Source organism: Ahaetulla prasina, chromosome 6, assembly GCF_028640845.1.
Source record: "Ahaetulla prasina isolate Xishuangbanna chromosome 6, ASM2864084v1, whole genome shotgun sequence".
Classification (NCBI taxonomy): domain Eukaryota; kingdom Metazoa; phylum Chordata; class Lepidosauria; order Squamata; family Colubridae; genus Ahaetulla; species Ahaetulla prasina.
Window position 1 is genome coordinate 73514767 of NC_080544.1, and position 18978 is coordinate 73533744.

At 36.5% G+C, this 18978-nt stretch overlaps 1 protein-coding gene across 3 annotated transcripts in view; it reads right to left on the bottom strand.

The window, feature by feature from the left end:
• Positions 1-14365, bottom strand: part of SLC25A36 (solute carrier family 25 member 36) — a 32752-nt gene extending 18387 nt beyond the window's left edge. Inside the window, exons 1-3 of one of the 3 annotated variants that reach the window (XM_058187474.1) lie at positions 14209-14365; positions 3518-3679; positions 465-542 (exon numbers count right to left, since the gene is read on the bottom strand). In XM_058187474.1, the coding sequence (XP_058043457.1) occupies positions 465-542; positions 3518-3679; positions 14209-14249 (281 nt within the window). In that variant the 5' untranslated portion in view covers positions 14250-14365. Of the gene's footprint in view, positions 1-464; positions 543-3517; positions 3680-9667; positions 9951-10102; positions 10250-14208 lie in introns of those variants that run through there. The other 2 variants (XM_058187472.1, XM_058187473.1) reach the window with 2 other exon arrangements.
• Positions 14366-18978: the final 4613 nt, after the last annotated feature.

The window sequence follows — 18978 nt, forward strand, 5'->3', positions numbered from 1 at the left end:
TGAGAACAATTAACCAATGGAAAAGCTTGCCTTCGGAAGTTGTGGGAGCTTCATCACTTGAGACTTTCAAAAAAAAATTGTACTGTCATTTGTCAGTAACAGTATAGGGTCTCCTGCTTGAGCAGGGGGTTGGACTAGATGACCTATTAGGTCCCTTCCAGCTTTGTTAATCTGTTAATATTGTTGTTTACATGGTTTCCAATCATACTGCATTTTAACTTGAGAGTATGATGTGAGTTTACATGGTTGGCCTTTTTGCCAGGATTCCTAAGATTACTATAAATATTAAAAGGATAATTTGCATCATACTTATATTGAAAGTTCAATAATTGTCACTGAATAGTGATAATAAGAGTAGAGAAATAGCTTCCAATAAACGAATATGTGACTTCAAAATAATGAAAAGCATTACGAATTTCTATTATCAGATGAAATAATCCAAATGAACATTTTTTTCATTTTACCTGGATGGAGCCACGCCTACCAAATTAGGACCTAGTCCTCTGAAAAATGACCGGGGACCCTCATTTTGTAAGATCATCCTGTGAAAGAAGCACATATATGATACCATAAAGTAGATTTAAGATAGAAAGATTCCAGTTAACCCAGTCTACAGAATACCTGATATACAAATGTTGTGGTTCCTATATGGAATATGCCACTTCAGAATTGCAGTGATCCAAGCAGAAGCTGTGATGTTGCAAAACTAGCATTGCTTGTCTCCAGCAACTACATTTTATCACAATTTTCTGTAATATTGTTTATATGGTAAGGAAATGGTGTGTGTGGGGGGGTATCTGTCTCCCAATAATAGAATACTTAACAGAATAAGGAAATATTATAGGGTACTATAGTTAATCGAAATGCAATGCATACAACTATTCCTCAACAGAAACTATAAGTCATGAGACACCATACGGTGAGGTCCTAAAAGCAAGCAAAGCAATAAGTACTTGACAAAAAATAAGAACAAATTAATAGTTACGTGCCAATTCCACTTTAATAAAAAGCCTGAGAATATCAGTTAAATCATATCAGCTAGGATTACTGAAGAGAATCACTATTTTAATATATTTTCCTTTGAAGTCAGTCTGCTGAGCCTTAGAGCAAGGATTCCATGTTCTAAGTGCGTCCAAGATCCAGTTAGATAAAAATCAGCTGCAAGTCTGAATCTGAAATATCAGGTATACTGGAGTAGCTAAAACTTGTATTCTCCAGTTTTAAATTTGTCTGTGTAATGACATGCTGTTTTACTCATTAACCACAGACAAACACACATGTAATATAAGCAATGTGGTCTAAGTTTTCAGAAAATGCCACAAAAGAAATATTCTACTTTTATCACCAATTATCTTGCAAACTAGGAAATCTCCTGGAGCAGTTTCACTTAGGTTTGCAGGAGACAATTGGTCAAATGCGTCAAGGATAGGCACTTTGCTTGCATCAGTGGGCTTTGTAAAGAACATCTTTTAATATTTGTCCATTTATTATTGGTGACAGTGCCATGTAATACTGAAGTGTTATTTATTTTCAACTGTTAAAATACTGTGTTTTCTAAGCTAGTTTAGGAAACTCTCAAAATTAACATTATCTAATATCAACATGCTATATACTGAAGCATATTTATCAGTAGTGTCCTCTATTATCAGAATGTCTTTAAAGTATTTCTTGTACAAATAGAAATACAGGTTGATGACCTAAAGATTGATCAAACTGCAAACAGTTTTTTTTTTTAAAAAAAACCTCACTTGGAACTGTTTAAGCCAAACAGCCTAACAGCATTATGCAATAAATTATAGTAGTTTCAAATGTCAGTATTAATTCTTGGTAACAATATAGGAAGTAAATGATCCTCCCAATTCCTCCTCTAATTGTACAGTCAAAATATGAAGAGTTTCTCTTGTAAGAATTGCTTATAAACAAATTTGGTTTCCACAATGCTTTTAATCCACCTGAACAAAATTCAGAGTTCTGAAATATGTTGTGCAACTGCATTCCTGAATGATCATATACCTTTAATTATTTAGAGTGTTAAGGTATGATTTTGCAATCTTTGCATCAGTACCCAAGACAAGCAAGATCAACAAGAATATTAATTTTATACTGTTAATTTAACTATAATTGATGCATATATGCTCCTCATGCATTTCTCTCAAATAAAATCTAATTTTGGAAAGTTTTTTCAAACCGCAGTGTTTGAGGAATTCTAAGAAACTTCAAAATGATGCCCATTATAACATTTAATTCCTAGCTTAACTGAAATATCCTTTGCTAGTTACAGAAGGCTGGCAATCATTTATGGATTAGGGACTTCATTGCATCAAATGGTAAATCATTATTGGTTTTATTAGTAGACTACTCAGCCTACTGAGGTAATGACTGACTGGGAACATTGATATACATGCAAACCCAATCCCACTTCCCAAAATTCCCACTCATTAAATCATTGGCTTTTTAAAATTGTGGGGAAATATCTGAAGGAAGCTTCATATTATGTGCATTTGAATACAAACAAAGAAATCCTTAGCTACTTTTACTGACATTCCACCAATGTGAAAGATCCTTTCAAAATATTTTTAAATCTCCCTACTCAGGATGGAAAATCAGGACTCAAAGAACAGAGATACTGTTTTCTGAACACCTTAACAAAGCTATTGCAAAAATCTCCAGGTTGAGACATATTGGCTGCGGCTAAAATGTGTACCAAATGAGTTTAGGAACAAGCCAAAATAATTACACGTTTCAGCAACAGACATGTAATTGAGGAAAGAGAACATTTTTAGAAATATCACAGATTGTTTCTAGCTATTAAATTAATTGCTGACATCCACAAAAGCCAGGATAAAAGTGGCACATGCCACTTTTAATATTCAAAATATCAATGTGAAAGAAACTAAGATGGCAACTTCTGATTTAGCCATAAATACTTTATAGCACAGTAATAGAGAGCTTTCCTTTTAGAACTCATACAGCAAGATCAAGATAGATGGTTTTTGGCTGGCAGCAGACATTCTGGTTCAGTTGGGTCACTTATCCTAAATAAAGGATTTAAATAAAGGATAGTGCTGGCTAGTTTTCCAAGGTCTTTAGCTCCTGGCTTTGACATATACCATGTAAATAAATAAAACAGAAATAATTCTTATGATTGAAGAAATCATTCTACACAAGATTTCAACAAGTGAATATCAACCATATTATCAAAAACTTGTGAAACTCTACTTTGCAAACCAAAGGAGTAGGTACCAAAATAAAGATGATAATATGGACAGTTGAACTTCACTTGAAGTACATTTTATTTTAATTTTACCTTTTAGAATTTGTTCTTGTAAATTAATTACACTAAATGTACTTAAAATGAATTTCTGTTAATAGTAAGAGGTAATCTGACGCTGTTTAAAGTGAAATTCCATGTCCATACTCTATAAAAACAGTTCACCTAAACTTGTTCTCTACCAAGTATTCCTTATTTAACATAAAGCCTTATTATACAAAGTAGTAGGAAGTAATAGGTGCTCACTTAAAACAATGGAAAGCCCGTGGAGAAACCCGATTAACACTTGCACCATTCACAGTATTTAGCTGAACTTCAGAAATGTAGAGAGTAACAGATGATGATTGCAATCGTGTTTTCAGAACTTCTAGTGGACATGTCAAGATTGCAGCTACTGTGCCTCCACATCTGCAAAGAAAAAAATTGAGATTATCTCATTGAGAAATTTATTCTTATCATAAAAATTAAATTTTATATCTCTTCTTCTTAGTAGCCTTATAATTTTCACTAAAAAGACTAGTAATATTCATTAGGAGATCTAGCTCATGCTGAAACATACCATATCTCAGCCTCAACCAAAGAAGATTATTAATTTAGATGCTATAGTTATAAAAATGTTACTTCTTTGTTTTACATCATTTCTATGCTACCAACTTCCAAAACTCAAAAGAAATTTATAGAACTACATAAAACTATATGAACAATTCTATTATACTTCTTGTAAACTTGTATTCCACACCAACCCTTGTCCATCAAAATTTCTGAAACAAGTTTTCTCTTCAGGGGGGATGCTATTCAGATTTCTGGAAGCAAGCTGTTCCATGGGAGCATGTTAGAGATGGAAAAATTGCTCCTAAACATAATTTATCTGGTTACAATTTAAAATAAAAAATAGAATAAATCATCAAATATTTCAGCAATGTTATTTTTAACTAGCATATATTTACTTGCATTTTATTTTTTGTACTTTCTAGAATAGGAATATTAGAATTGAACTGAATCATTAATCTTTGCACTTTAGAATGTCATATTACTGTTAATTTTTCAAAAAGCTTAATGTAATTCATACCTCTGATATTGACACCTGTTGAAAGAAATACAGATATACTATCTACTATCAACTATTATAATCTGTTCTGCAAGACCTCCTGCACATTGCTACATTTTTATTTTGAATTTCTAAAAGTGAATAAGAATTGTTTTAGCTACTGAGCAGCAATTTCCACCATTTTCTCAGATTTAACTCTGGAAAGGAAGATGGAATTCTTCAGAATTTCTCCACCAGCAAAATTCCACTATTGATACATAGGGCATTTCAATTAACTTCACTAACCAGCAGTCACACCTCTATTACTCTTTTTGCAAGAATCCTGGCTTACTTTAGCCAAAACATTTATTTCCCTTTTCTTCTCTTTGGGCTTCTAGTCTATAAATGTATTCCTACATTTCAATTACTATGAGCACTCCCAGAAAACTCAATACAGATCCAGATTGATAAAATGTCTGATCTAATATAATTTCCTATACTATGATAATATACAGTAAACCTCTGAAAAGATACATCAGGAAAACTGAGTGTTCTTTTATCTGGTGTCAGAATAAAGAATTAGATTTATTTTCTTTGTATGAGTTTGTATGCATTCATACAAAATGTCCACTATATATACAAACTGTATATATACATATACTGTAATGCCCAGTATAGAACTGAATTCACCATCTGTGTATTCTTTCTAAATAAAATTCAGTCTAAGTGACTAAATAGTATATCAACAGAGTTCTTAAGGAAACCAAGACGTGTTATTTTAGTCAAGCTGCCAGGTACAAAAATTGACAAATGTGGGTTTTTAAATGGGAGACTTAATGTCCAATATGCTTTTTTTTTTCTAAAAAAATCTCACGTTTATTTACTAAACTATTTCTAGAAACACAGCAAAAGAAACAGGAATATATTAACTTCATTTTCTCATTAATGGAAACTGGTGATTTCAATATATAAGCTCATGTGTTTATCACAAGTACTGTATGACTGGTTTTTTTAAATAAATATGTCTTGTTAAACAAAGATGATATACTAAATTTGTATAATACCTCTTTCATTACAGAAAGGATTTATGTTTTTTCTGCATTTACAATTACTTCCACTAGCAAAATATCACTTCTTCTAAATGAGCAAATACAATGGTATTTTTTTTTCAATATTGCATAACTACTCAAGACATGGGGTGAGGTCAAAAGTAGACAGTCTTTGGTTAAAGTTTAGGGGATTTTGGGATGAGACCACGGAGTCAGGTAGTGCATTCCAGGCATTAACAACTCTGTTACTGAAGTCATATTTTCTACAATCAAGATTGGAGCTGTTCACTTTAAGTTTAAATCTATTGTACATCTACAATAATATGTAGATTTATTGTATCAGAACCTTTGAAAATATATAGCAATAAATTTAAAGAAGCCCAATTTCAAAATTGGTTTCCAAAACTGGAAAATAAAGATCCCAACAAAAATATATTGAATAATATACACCTTTTCTTAAATAGGAATCACTTAGACTTTTGCTTCTGATATACCTCTGCATTTGAATCAATAAACATTGGTACTAGTGTATCATATATATAAAAGTTACAGCAAAGTAGAGGGCAACTGCATTTATACAGTTTATAATTAAGTTCTAATTTTTACCATGGTTTTTAGCACTCTGAGCATTTCTTAAGTAGGAAAGAAAGTATAAATTGCAAATAAACAAATTTGAATATTACTATTTTTCTTTTAATAAATAACTTTTACTAAGGTATATTTCAAATCCAAGCTTGTAATCCTGACATAGGCAGGATGGTAAAACTGGCCAAAGATCCAATTAGGACTGGAGACACCCAATTTCAAATCCCCATTCAGTCGGTTTAGTAGAGGAACCTTTCAAAAAAACATAATGTTTTGATACACTGGGCATATTTATTTTTAACATATAGTAAGTGGTAGGATGAATCTGAAATCAAAGTTATTTTCAAAGTTCATTAACGTTAGATGATAAGTTGAACTACAGAAGAATTTTGTCATAAATGAAAAATGCTGCAAAGGCAGCATTTTCATTTTCCCACGTTTATTTCTTAATAGGCTTTTCTATTATATTATTGTAAAACTTACTTAATACATTACATTATTTGATGCAATTGCATTTGTACAGTACTAACTAAATAATCTTAGTAAGCTAAGTTTAAATAACTTAAACCATTAAAGATACAAAAAAGTAAGTTATCCATGTTAATAGGCATGAAATTATTTAGCTTCTCATCCAGAACTAAATATAACATTAAAAAACTGCTACAAATTTAATCAAAATATTTGTTGTACCAAAAGGGCTTCTACCTTACTTAGTATTAAAGTCTCCATTGTAATGTTACTTATTTGTCAATGTTGAAAAAAAAAATCAAATTTGACACTAAAAATAAAAAAGAATAGAAGACAAAAGATGAAAGAAGATACTTGTTTTCTAACTTCCCATTTTCAGCTTCTGCTAGCTTACAATATAAAGATTTATGTCCCCTAAGAAGCCAAAATGAAAATGTATATACATTTGCAATACTGCATATATGGGAACCATTCTTGCCTAAATTTGATTAACTTCTGTTATAAATATATACTGTTAATGTTAGTCTGCCATTTTTTATTTTGGTAACTCCTTCCTTTCTTTAGAACATGCTATTTTAATTTTTTTTTGTTAAGATAGTTTTGAAAAGCAGTAAAAGTAGCATATTTTGAGTGCTTTATTCTACAGTAAAAAGCTTTTGCTGGCTGCTAGTAATAAAAATACTTGGGACTGATAACCCTAAGCTACTTTCACCCTGTTCTACACATGATCACACACATATTTTTTGTGTTTTGCTGACCGAGAGATTAGGCAGAAGCCTTCAACTACTCTAATAACAAGGCAGTCAAGGTCTGTAACATACCTTCTGCACAGTATGAACTTTGACCAACTTTCTGAGAATTGGAAGCAGAAAAAAAGTCCTACCATAGGAAACAATCCAGAATAAAAAGGAAAATTACAAGTTAGTCCTGAGTGATATATCGTTACAGTCTTTGTCCGCAAGAAAAATTCTATTGAATTAAGAGGAATCAAAATCCTGGGGGGAAAATGTAACTATGGCAGCCTATAGATATCAAAATGAGTGTTGTGTTATAACAACACAAGCTGTTTTATACTTGCATAATATTATGCATAAATATGTAAAGGAAAAATTTGCATTGTCATGTTGCAATACATGCTTCATGACTTGCATGTCTTTGTCCCCCATGTCAGACAGAATGAAACTATCACATTCCTAAAAGAATTATTGACTGTCCATGTAGACCGCCCCAAATATGCAAATACAAAACCTGAGACCATTCAAAAATAAAAAACTAATTGACAAACCTGGGTGAAAGAAGAAAGAATAAATTTAAGGTGCAGGTTTGTGATTTTACATTACAGTAATTTCAAACAAAAGCTTGAAATTTAGAGGCTTCTATTAAATAGCATGTTGATTTTGATAGTTTAGAAACTAGCTGCACATTTCAAGTTTTTGAAGGACTTACAGAAAACTAATTCTACAATATCATCCACAATATCATAGCTTCAATATGCTTTGCCACAATATCATCCTCTAAACAAACAGAAACATCCTATAGATATTCTAAAGCAAGTACTCTATAAAAGTTCACATGCCAGCAACAACTATGGCAGAGAACAATTATTTATATTCAATTTTCCTATTTATAGCCCTTGTCTGATTCACATAATCTTTTGCCCTGTTACTCTGTTCCTCACCTCAAAAAATAAGGATTTAAGTCAAAACATATAGCTACATTAATCAGTTGCACCAAGGAATATTTTTATGCTCGAAGACTTTTCTGGTAAAACTAAAAAAATCAGGACTTCAAAAAATCCATTTGATCACTAAATAGCAGCACAGAAATCTAACTCTTCCCAATTTTCTTGCAATTGTCTGGATGTATTTATTTTGCCTGAAAGCCCTATATAAGCAATTTTATTACAACATGAGGCATCACAAAATTCTTTAAGGGAAAGTTATATTTATGGACTTGGCATGGAATTTAATTTTGCCCAAATGTAAGCCTATTTGTATAAGGAACCACTCCCTTTATCTTGGGAGTTTCTCATGACCAACTAAAATATATTCTGGGCATCTCAACATTTCAGGGCATATTTTGACTGTTTTTGCAACCAGCAATACATTAGCTTTGTCAGTTGTGTATAAACTTACCAGGGATTTGCTAAATTTATAGATCAGTTCATTCTTTTCACCTGGAAAATTTGGTTAAATAAACTGAACCCAGAAAATCAGCTTGAGTAAATCATGAATTCATGTGTCATGTAACACAAACCTGAAAATATTCTGAACGCTGCAGAAGAATGGGGAAATTTAATTTCATGAGTGGAATATTAGTGAAGCTGTAGTCTCACTGAAGTCAGTAGGACTTGCTTTCTCTATATGTTAGCAATGTCATTTGAGAGTTTCCTTGAAATGCTCAGTACTGCTCTAAATCTGCAAAGCCCTTCTTTGAAAAACAAGAACAAGTGTATATGGTCAATTTTTTTCATTCAATGGTCGTATTTTTACATATACATACATAAAACTACCCTCTAGTACTTGCTCTTTCAGCTAGACTGAATGAGCTGTATATCTGACAAATGCATATAAGATTACAATCCAAATTGTTGGAATATAAATATTTTATTTATACACAAGGTCTGTACACAACAGCAGTGTTAGAACCAGTTATCTCTCAATCAGCTTGAAGAAGATGCACCTACTAAACTGCAGTGGATTATAAAATCAGCTGTATATTTCAAGAAATTGTTATTATCCAGAGAAGTAACTTTTATACACTCAAATGACTTCCTAGTATACATCTGTTTGCAAGTTAGAACAACATACTCCAGCCCCCAACAGTAATTGATAAAGAAAAATAAAAAATGCAATAGGGAGAAAACTAGCCAATTCAAGATCATAACCTCTGCAGAAACTGATTCAGGTTTAACTTTCTTCCCTGCAGCACACAGCACGAATGTTACAGATATACCACACCATTTTATTTTAAATCTCCCTGTGAAATGCTAGTAAAAATCTGCATTACCTGCATTAATGCACAGCGAGTTAAAAATGGTTCAAAGTCAGTCAGAAATTTCTTTTAGTCTTAATTCAAATCATTGTCACAACTTCCATTCTATTTTGAAAAAATAAATGTCTGTCTATCCTAGCCTACACCCTTCCACACGCTCCACCAATTAAATATCTTAGGCCACATATTACACAGAAGTTTTGTCTACGGAGCAGACAGTCAATAAATTTTAAGGCAGAAAGGTTAGGGAGGTTACCATAATAGTTCACCTACCCTCCAGCAAAGAGATGTACGCAAATGTCTCTCTGGCTCATATTCTCATTCTTATCCCGGTTAAGATATAAGGAAGACCGAACGGGAGAGGCTTCTCCCACTCCGCTTTCTGGCTAATCTGAACTGCGATGAACACAAACTAGGAAGCCTAGTTTGAGGCTGCTTCCTCAGAGACGATTTAAAAGAAACTCCGGTCCCAGCAAGAGGCAAGAGCAGCACCAACCAGCAGGCAAAAGCGCAGCCGCCTGGCCTCTCGCTTCCAAGACGAAGCGAAGCCCAATATAAACAGACACGGCCATTGGCTCACGAGGGACCGTGACGTCACCGGCTGAAGTTCTGCTGGCTTTGTGCACGTGACTACGTAATGAACTGTATACCGACGCAAAGCACGAGCATCCCCCCCACCCCCCAAAACAAAACTCCAAAGTTAATTACGCCGGGATAGCGAGGGCAGGATGAGCAAGAGACGCTGCCCCATCTAGTTTGCCTGGGAAGCGCATTGCTTTCGCGTTTCTCTTTCTTGGGATCCAGGCCCCCTGAAGTCGTTGAGTTCCACTTCCGAGTAAATATGCATTAGAGTGAGCTATAGATGCACCTGCTTGCAAGGAGCAGCGGAGTCTAGAGACTTTTTTTTCCTGTTTATTTCTCGCGGGTGGGAACTCACAGACGCGGCTACGCCCCCTCCCTCTTTCCTGTCAGAAGGAAAAAGAGGGCGTGGGAGCTATTCATATCCGTCTCAATTTTTTTTAAAAGTTGTGAAGTATGGTAAGCAGAAGCTGAGTTTTGCACAATCTGTTTTCCTACAGTTAACAGAATCATAATATTTAGTTCACCTAATTTTCTGGATCTATTAGGCAAAGATCATTGGATATATTGTATAGATTGTTCAAACAGGTAGGAGGGGCTCAAACAATATCTAATGGTTTCAGCTATGCCATTGGATACTTTTTTGATGAATTTTTTTTGAAGTTTTAAAAAGAGTTTAGAACATAAAGTGGAATCAGTATCTCTCCCCTGAATGTTCACAATTCTAGTCCCTGTTTTACTCCCATCATTTTTATTAATTTTGGAAGAATATAAGAGGAGATAGATGATACTCAGTATTACCCCATCCAGGGGAACTCAGCATCTCAGACTGTAACTATTTATTAGTTTGTTCAGGTCCAGGACCTTTCTATGTTTCCCTTACAATAGTTCTACAATACATTTCTAGTTTATTACAAAATTCTCTCCCTCTACCCCATCTCTTTCAAACTTCAACTAGTATAAGAATTTTAAAAAATTGCATGGCCATTGGCTTTCATTTCCCTATTCCAACTATCAAGAGAATTAGACATTCTTTAGAAATGATTGCATAAGCACTAAGAAACCCAATGGACTTGACCCGAGGGTCTATTCTGCTAATAGCCATTTTTTGTGAACTGTTGGGAGTGAACAGATAAACCCAGTGAGATTTTACTTCTGTGTAAGTAGCCTTCTCCGATTCAGCACTTTCAGATATGCTGGATGACAACTACTCACATAATATTGCTGGATGTTAAGGAAGTTAAAATCCAACACAGTGCTATGTTTTTTTTAAAAACAACAACAGCCTTACCTTTTAAAAAAAGGTAAGGTTTTAAAGGTTTTTAAAAAGCTTGATTTGATGATACTGTTTGCTACTTTCTGCATCTTTCTCCGTTATATCTTGACATTTTACTGAACTGCATTAGTACTAATACCTTCTCTTTCAAAGTTAATCCTATCTTGAGAATTTAAATGGATGGTATCTCTCACTTTTTAAAGAAAGAAACTCTGAATACTATTTCAGTATAAGATACACATGGGATAGTGTTAAAACATTATCTAAGTCTCCATGAATAAACAGAACTTTGCATTCCTAGCACACCTAGATAAGACTGCAATTGAAAATATCTGAAAAGCTTTCTCTTTCCTGTATTGCAGCAACAACCATCTTTCCTGAACATACTTTTGTGACTTTATTCTTTTTCTTGATTATTTGACTATGGAAAAAGTCCAACTTCTTTAAAAGGAACAAACAGAGGCCTAGTAATTCTGCAGCAAGATTACATCCCCCCCCCTCCAAATGGGGAATTTATTATAAAAGACTGCTCAGGCATGTTTGTATTATATTTGTAGCAACGTATGTGTAAAGATATATAATAATCCAATGGCATTAAATCATTTATGCAGATGGTTTACCTGCTATTCCTAAAATGCTAGGATCAATATTTTCCACACTGAGTGAAAACATCTCAAGCCCTGATCATGCTAAATGGACATGTGTAATACATACTGTGGAGCAGGGGTCACCAACCTTTTGGACCTCAGGGACCACTAAATTGATAATTTTAAATCCTATGGACCACTAATATGATCTGCCTAATGACCAGCTGGGTGGGCGTGGCTAGGTGATCATGTGACTAGGTGGGTGTGGCCAACTCAATGTCATTCAGGTCACGGAGTGCCTTGCCAGCCTCTATATGCCCCTCCCCCAGAGCCACTCCTCACCTCCCCAGGCTCTTTAGGGCCCCAACAGGAAGCAGCTGTTGGAGCTAAGCAGCCATGAGAAAGAGTTGGCAAAACAGCTCAGTTCATATTGGATCTGACCAAGAAGGAGCCTCAGCAGAAGCACCTCATTGAGGACTAGGAGCATAGGCTTTCCAAGCAGAGGGAAGACCTGTGGGAGTACTGGCACCTGGAAGCTAAGTGGGCTGAAATGATCAGCCAGTTCCAGGCCATGATGCAGTCCCACTGGAAGAAGGCCCTCTGGCTCTTCGCCACCAGCGGCACTTCCTTCTAGCCTTTGCCCAAAGCCTTGCATCAGGAGGCTGAAGCAGATCCCAAGTCGGAATTTCTGTCCCCCTCCAACCCACACAAAAAACCCCAAAGCGGGAGACTCTCTTCAGCAACACAACCATTCATTGCACGTATCCGGCCCAGGGGCTGTAGTTTGAGGACCCCTGATTTAGTGCAGTATAAAAAATGCAAATAATTTTTCTGTGCACCACCAAAATTTTCCAGTTGGTGACCGCTGTTGTGGAGCAGCTGAATTCATATGTCATTTGATCTTAAAAGGCTTGAAAACAATGTTGGAAAATGCAGTACTTAATTTATCTTGATTTAAAACCTTTCACAATATATTAAGATGTTGGCTGTTTATTGCTTTAAGCCTTAGCAGCCCATGAATGAACAAAACACTACTTTCAGCAGCATAGTGTAACTGGTAAACCGTATTTTGGCAACATCTGTGGTAAATGAACCAAGATGAATGCACCACTACATAACCAGATATGCCCCTTACATATTTGCATGCAATGTCATAATACAAATACAAAAATGTGGACATGTATAAGAATTCAATGAATAAAAACTGACATCCTGTTTTGATATAGTTTGTCTAAACATATTTGTTTCAATTAAGAATCCAACTTCATAAAAATCTATTAAATCTGTGGTTTTAGCATTCCTGTATCCTGCTAAAAAATGGATTAACTACAAAATGGATTAACTCAATATTGTTTTCTGAGTCAATCCATGTACGCCCACATAACTATTTATGCTTGATTTATAACCTACTTTTCATTCAGCAACTCAAGGCAACATAAATACCAATTTATTCAACAATTCATGGCTTAGTGCATGTGTCAACCTCACACAATTGTTATGCTGTGCTATGTATATATTATTCAGTGTGAATTTGTTTGTGAATAAGCAGTGATATGACATAAATGGAATCTCCCTATAATGTCCAGGGTATAGCATCAAACTTTCTCTTGGTAACACTTGGATCTTGCATTTTTAGCTTGAAATCACACAAAATTCCTTTAGTTCAAATGAAAAATTATTAACCAGAATACTATTATATAAGAATTCCTATTTTATTTATGGTTTTAAGAATATTGCTGCAATAAAAATGACACAGAATCTCTTTTTGCAACTTGCAAAAAGAGATTACTACCTTCCAATTAAAAGAAACAGAAAAAAGCAGCAACGAAACAGAGAAAAAGAAACACCCTCCCCCAAAAACTCAACTCTTGCACGGAGCCAATTTCATTAGTCAGAGCCAAAAGATAATATACCCTTATTTTTCGGGCCTTAAATCCTACTGTCCAATACGCAAACAACAACCCTTTTCCTCCCCATTCTATCTAGCATTACATCAGAGTCAACTTGCTTAAGGCCTCCTGCGTTCATCCGGGCTGCCTCCACGGGCAGGCCCCACACTAATCTATGTCCCACACTAATTATCCCGGTTAGCAGCAGAGGCTTCTAACTCTTGGGAAGCCATTTCTATGACAGCTGCAGCAGGAGGCCTGCTTCCATCCAAGGTCTTTCTGCAAAATCCGGAGAAATCTCTCGCAGCTTCAGCAGGAGTTTTTTCCATATCGCTCCCTTTCACCGCTGCCAGCCTGGGCGAACCAGGGAAGCCCTCCACTCCCACCCTCCAGCATCACAGCCGGCCAGAACGCTTAGGTGCCCGCACGTTTCCCCCTCTGAGGCCCCATCCCAGGGCCCAAACCTGCCTCGATTCCACCTACCCTCCAGCAAATAAATGGATCGCGGTATCTTTCCAGCTCATTCTCTCTCATTCTTTTCTCCGGCGGTCGGGAGGGGGAGAGGAAGGGCAGAAGATGGTGTTGGGCACTTCCTTCCTCTGTGATTGCTTAAAGGTGCAGCAGCGCCTGGAGAACCCCCGTGAGCGCCATCTTCTGGGCAAGGAAATAATTGTCATTTGGGAAAGCGATAAATGATTGCTTTAGACCAGGGGTTTCCAACCTTGGTCCCTTTAAGACTTGTGGACTTCAACTCCCAGAGTTCCTCAGTCAGCTTTGCACAAGTCTTAAAGGGACCAAGGTTGGAGACCCCTGCTCTAGACTCTAGCAGGGGTCTTCAACCCCGGCAACTTTAAGCCTGGAGGACTTCAACTCCCTGAATTCCCCACCCCAGCTTTGCTGGCGGGGGAATTCTGGGAGTTGAAGTCCGCGAGGCTTAAAGGTGCCGAGGACCCATGCTCTAGAATAGACTAGAGGCCCATTGAGAGAGGAAGAGCCAGGCTTGCCTTAAAACAAAAACAATATTTTGTTTTATTGGTTTAAATTTATTGACTGCCCAAATCCACTCGGTTGCTAAATACTGTCAAATCTGGTTATTAGTCGGGCGGGAGAGTATGGAGAAATCGGGGAAACTACGATATCACTGATGAAGAAAACCCTGAAAAATGGCTGTGGCAAAGCTCACGTCTTCTTGTTACCGACATAAATAGATATGCCCAGGCAGTCACCAGAAGTAGAAATCGACTTCTCCAAGCTTAAGAAGGGGCTGCTACGCAACGCTGCTCTATTTGTTCACTTTAGCAAGGTAACGTTTCCGTCCCCGACCTTGAGCAACGGATATAGCAATGCAATTCTCTTCCACTTGTGGCCTCTAGTCCCTGGATTTTCCATTTATTTTATTAGATTTTATTAGATTTGAGGATTGTTGTAAAACACCAGTTATGGGAGGCTTAGTAATGCATGAGCTGCCGCCGTCCACACTGAAGACCAAGCACGCTAACTCTCCCACAAATGCGTGTATTTTAGATATTGTTTCCTTCAGTAACATCTCCCTTGCTTGGCAGTTAAGGGGCATTTTCTGTGGAAACTATAACTTCCAAAGCCCGGGAGGCAGCACGACGCTGTCTTGCTTGGAAAAGAAGCACTATGAAACAGTCCACTCGCTTGTCCCGCCCCTTCCTTTAAACCAAAGACGGCTCTGGCAGTAGGCACGCAGCCCGCAGGTTGCAGAGCAGGCTCTGGACACGTACTTTTCACCAAGGGGAAGCTGAAAAATTGAGACAACTTTAACATTCGGGGTTAAGAATTATACTCCATGTGGTATAAAAGCACAGGCGGTCGTAGAAAAAATGCACTTTTCCTGATCAATTTAACAGAACAACAGTAACGGTTGGAAGGGATTTTAGAGGGCTTCTAGTCCAATCCCTGCTCAAATAGGAGACCTTGTACATTCCAGACAAATCACTCTCCAATCTCTTCTTAAAAATCTCTAGTGATAGACCACCATAACTTCTGGAGGCAAGCTGTCTCCTGTCACACTGTCCAAAAACTTCTTAGTTCTAGGTTGGATATTTCTTCAATAAGTTTTCAACTGTTACTTATCCTGCCCTCAAGTGCTTTGGAGAAGAGGTTGCCCCCCACTTTGTGATAGCCCCTTAGATATAAGAAGACAGCTGTCATCCCACACCTGGTTTTTCTTTTTGTTAGACACTGGACAGTTCTTGCAAGTATTCTTCATAGTGTCCAAGTCCTTTTTGTTGCTCTTCTCTGCACTCTTTTTGTAGCGTGGTGACCAAAACTGGATGCAGTATTCCAAGTGAGGTTGTAAAAAGGATTATAAAGCAATACTAACACTTAACGTGATCTTGATTCAGTTGCTCTGATTCTCAATAATAATCTTTCGTGATTGCTGGAATAGAATAGAATTTTTTATTGGCCAAGTGTGATTGGACCCACAAGGAATTTGTCTTGGTGCATATGCTCTCAGTGTACATAAAAGATACGTTCATCAAGAATTATAAGGTACAACACTTAATGATAGTCATAGGGTACAAATAAGCACTCATAAAACAATATCAATATAAATCATAAGGATACAAGCAACAAAGTTACAGTCATACAGTCATAAGTGGAAGGAGATGGGTGATGGGAACGATGAGAAGACTAATAGTAGTGCAGATTTAGTAAATAGTTTGACAGTGTTGAGGGAATTATTTGTTTAGCAGAGTGATGGCGTTCGGGAAGAGACTGTTCTTGTGTCTAGTTGTTCTGGTGTGCAGTGCTCTGTAGCATCGTTTTGAGGGTAGGAGTTGAAAAAATTTATGTCCAGGATGTGAAGGGTCTGTAAATATTTTCATAGCCCTCTTTTTGACTCGTGTAATATACAGGTCCTCAATGGAAGGCAGGTTGGTAGCAATTGTTTTTTCTGCAGTTCTAATAGGAGATATAGTTACTGTATAGTCAATGACTATATCTCACACTAGCACAGCTTTCAGATCCTTTTTGGGATCTTTAGGAGGGTAGTGTCACACTAAATAACACAGCACATCAATAACTCCTAAGCCTCTTATTTTGTTAGTGGTTACAATAAAGCAAACTTTGATTCAATACCAAATAACCAAAAACCGGAACAGAACAGTTCCTTACCCCTTGGGAAATTATCCAAGTATATGCTATCCCACATTTTATGCATAGAATACAGTAGCATTCATATCCATCACTATAGGTAGTCCTTGATTTATTGTCACAATTGCGACCAGAACTTCCATCACTAAGCATGTAGGTTATTATGAGATCACACCCAATTTTTATGGCCGCTAAATTAATCGTCGTTAAATTAATCACATAGTCATTAAGTGAATCTGGCTTCTGGATTGACTTTGTTTGTTGGAAGCCAGCAGGGAATGTCACAAATGATAACTGTATAATCCTGGCATACTGCAACCATCATAAATATATGTTAGTTGCCAAGTGCCTTAATTTTTATTATCTAATTGCCAGGATGCTGTAACAGTCATAAATGCAAGGACTGTTTGTAAGTCACTTTTTTCAGTGCTATCATAACTTTGAATGTTTGCTAAACAAATGGTCATAATTCAAAGACTACCTATCACCCAGAGGCATTCACAGCAAAAAGCAAAAGACAATCCTGGACAGCAGATGAATATTTTGAGATTAAACAAAAACAATGTAGCCATCAGCTGAGTATCTGCAAAAAAATATAGTCATCATGCAATGCACCAACTACAGGTACATCTTGAGTTACAACCACTCATTCAGCAACCATTGAAAATTACAATGGCATTGAAAGAAAGGGATTTATGATCAATCCACGAAGTTGCAGCCATTGTAGTATCACATGATCACCATTTGCAACCTTCCCTGCTGGCTTCCCACAAGCAAAGTCAATGGGGAAGCTGGTTGTAGGTTGCAAGTTGTTCCTTCTTTGACTGCTTCTTTGCTGCTTGCTGGTCCATTCTTTGTAGTATCCACTTATGGTAATTTATCATGCCTGTGCTCCATAGGGCACTCCTACAACACTTTCCTGCCTGCACATCAGCTCACTTCATGTGCTTTTTAGTGCCCACTGGTGCCCTCCATGCTGCCACCTGGCAGGCTGCTTGCCTGGGACTCCCATCACTTCCCATGTGCTCATTTAAAACCTCATTAATTGAAGTTACCATGGCAACTGGGACTGCTGGTATTGCCATCACTAAATGATGAATCACATGACATCGTACTTTACAATCACATCAGTAGCAATGGAAATTCCAGTCTCATTTGCTCTCATAACCTGTTGATCATTTGCGCTTGTAAACCAATGTTTCTCAACCTTTTTTTCCATCTATGGTCCCCTTCTTATTTTTTCCCCACAGCACTCATCCAGGTGCTACTACTACATGTGGAATAAGTCAGCAGCTAGTGTGTTTTCTGGTGTTGATACAGGGGCAAGTAGAGTAAAATCCTCCCACATTTTAAAGTGGAAGAGTGTTGCAGAGAAAATAGGAAGCTTTGTCTACTGTAAATGTAAGAAGCAATAGGACAGTCCAAATGAAGCAACACCACATTTATTTATTTGTTATCCCACCTTTATTATTTTTGATAAATAACTCCATACCTACTAGTCCGTCATCTCCTATTTTCTACACAACAATAACCCTGACCCAGCCAGCTTTCATGTCTAAGGAGTGGAAGTAGAGCGCAAGTCTTCTGTTTTTTTTGGCTGGTGCCTTAACCATAATCCACATATCCATGGGTTGCTGAACACCCAAATGGGCATAAATAAATGAAATCCAAGTATTATAAAATTCATTGTTGGGTTTTAAGAGTTTTGTCCAAACTGATACCATCCAGGTGTACTGGATGACAAAAGAAATAGGCAGACTTTTGTTGGTTATATGTTTGGGAGTAAGACAAGGACCAGGATAGATGCAGCAGAGATGCAAAGTGTTTTCAGTTTTTAGTTTGGGAGAAGGAGTTTGAAAGTCTTTCCTTATTTCCTTTACTCAGTTAAACAAATTTCTTCTGTAGTCAGAGTGGGGAAAAAGGGTTCAAGGAAGGGAAGGAAAGATATTTATAGCTCTAAAGCATCAGGATGTCTAAATCTGAATTAAATGTTTTATAATCCCCAATTTAACTACATGCCTGAATGTTGCTGAGTTGAGGAAGAAACATGAGGGATCAAATGCACAAAAGAAGAAAGTGATTTTTACATTTGTGAAAGTCAATAGGAAATACTCAATCACTGAAAATGAG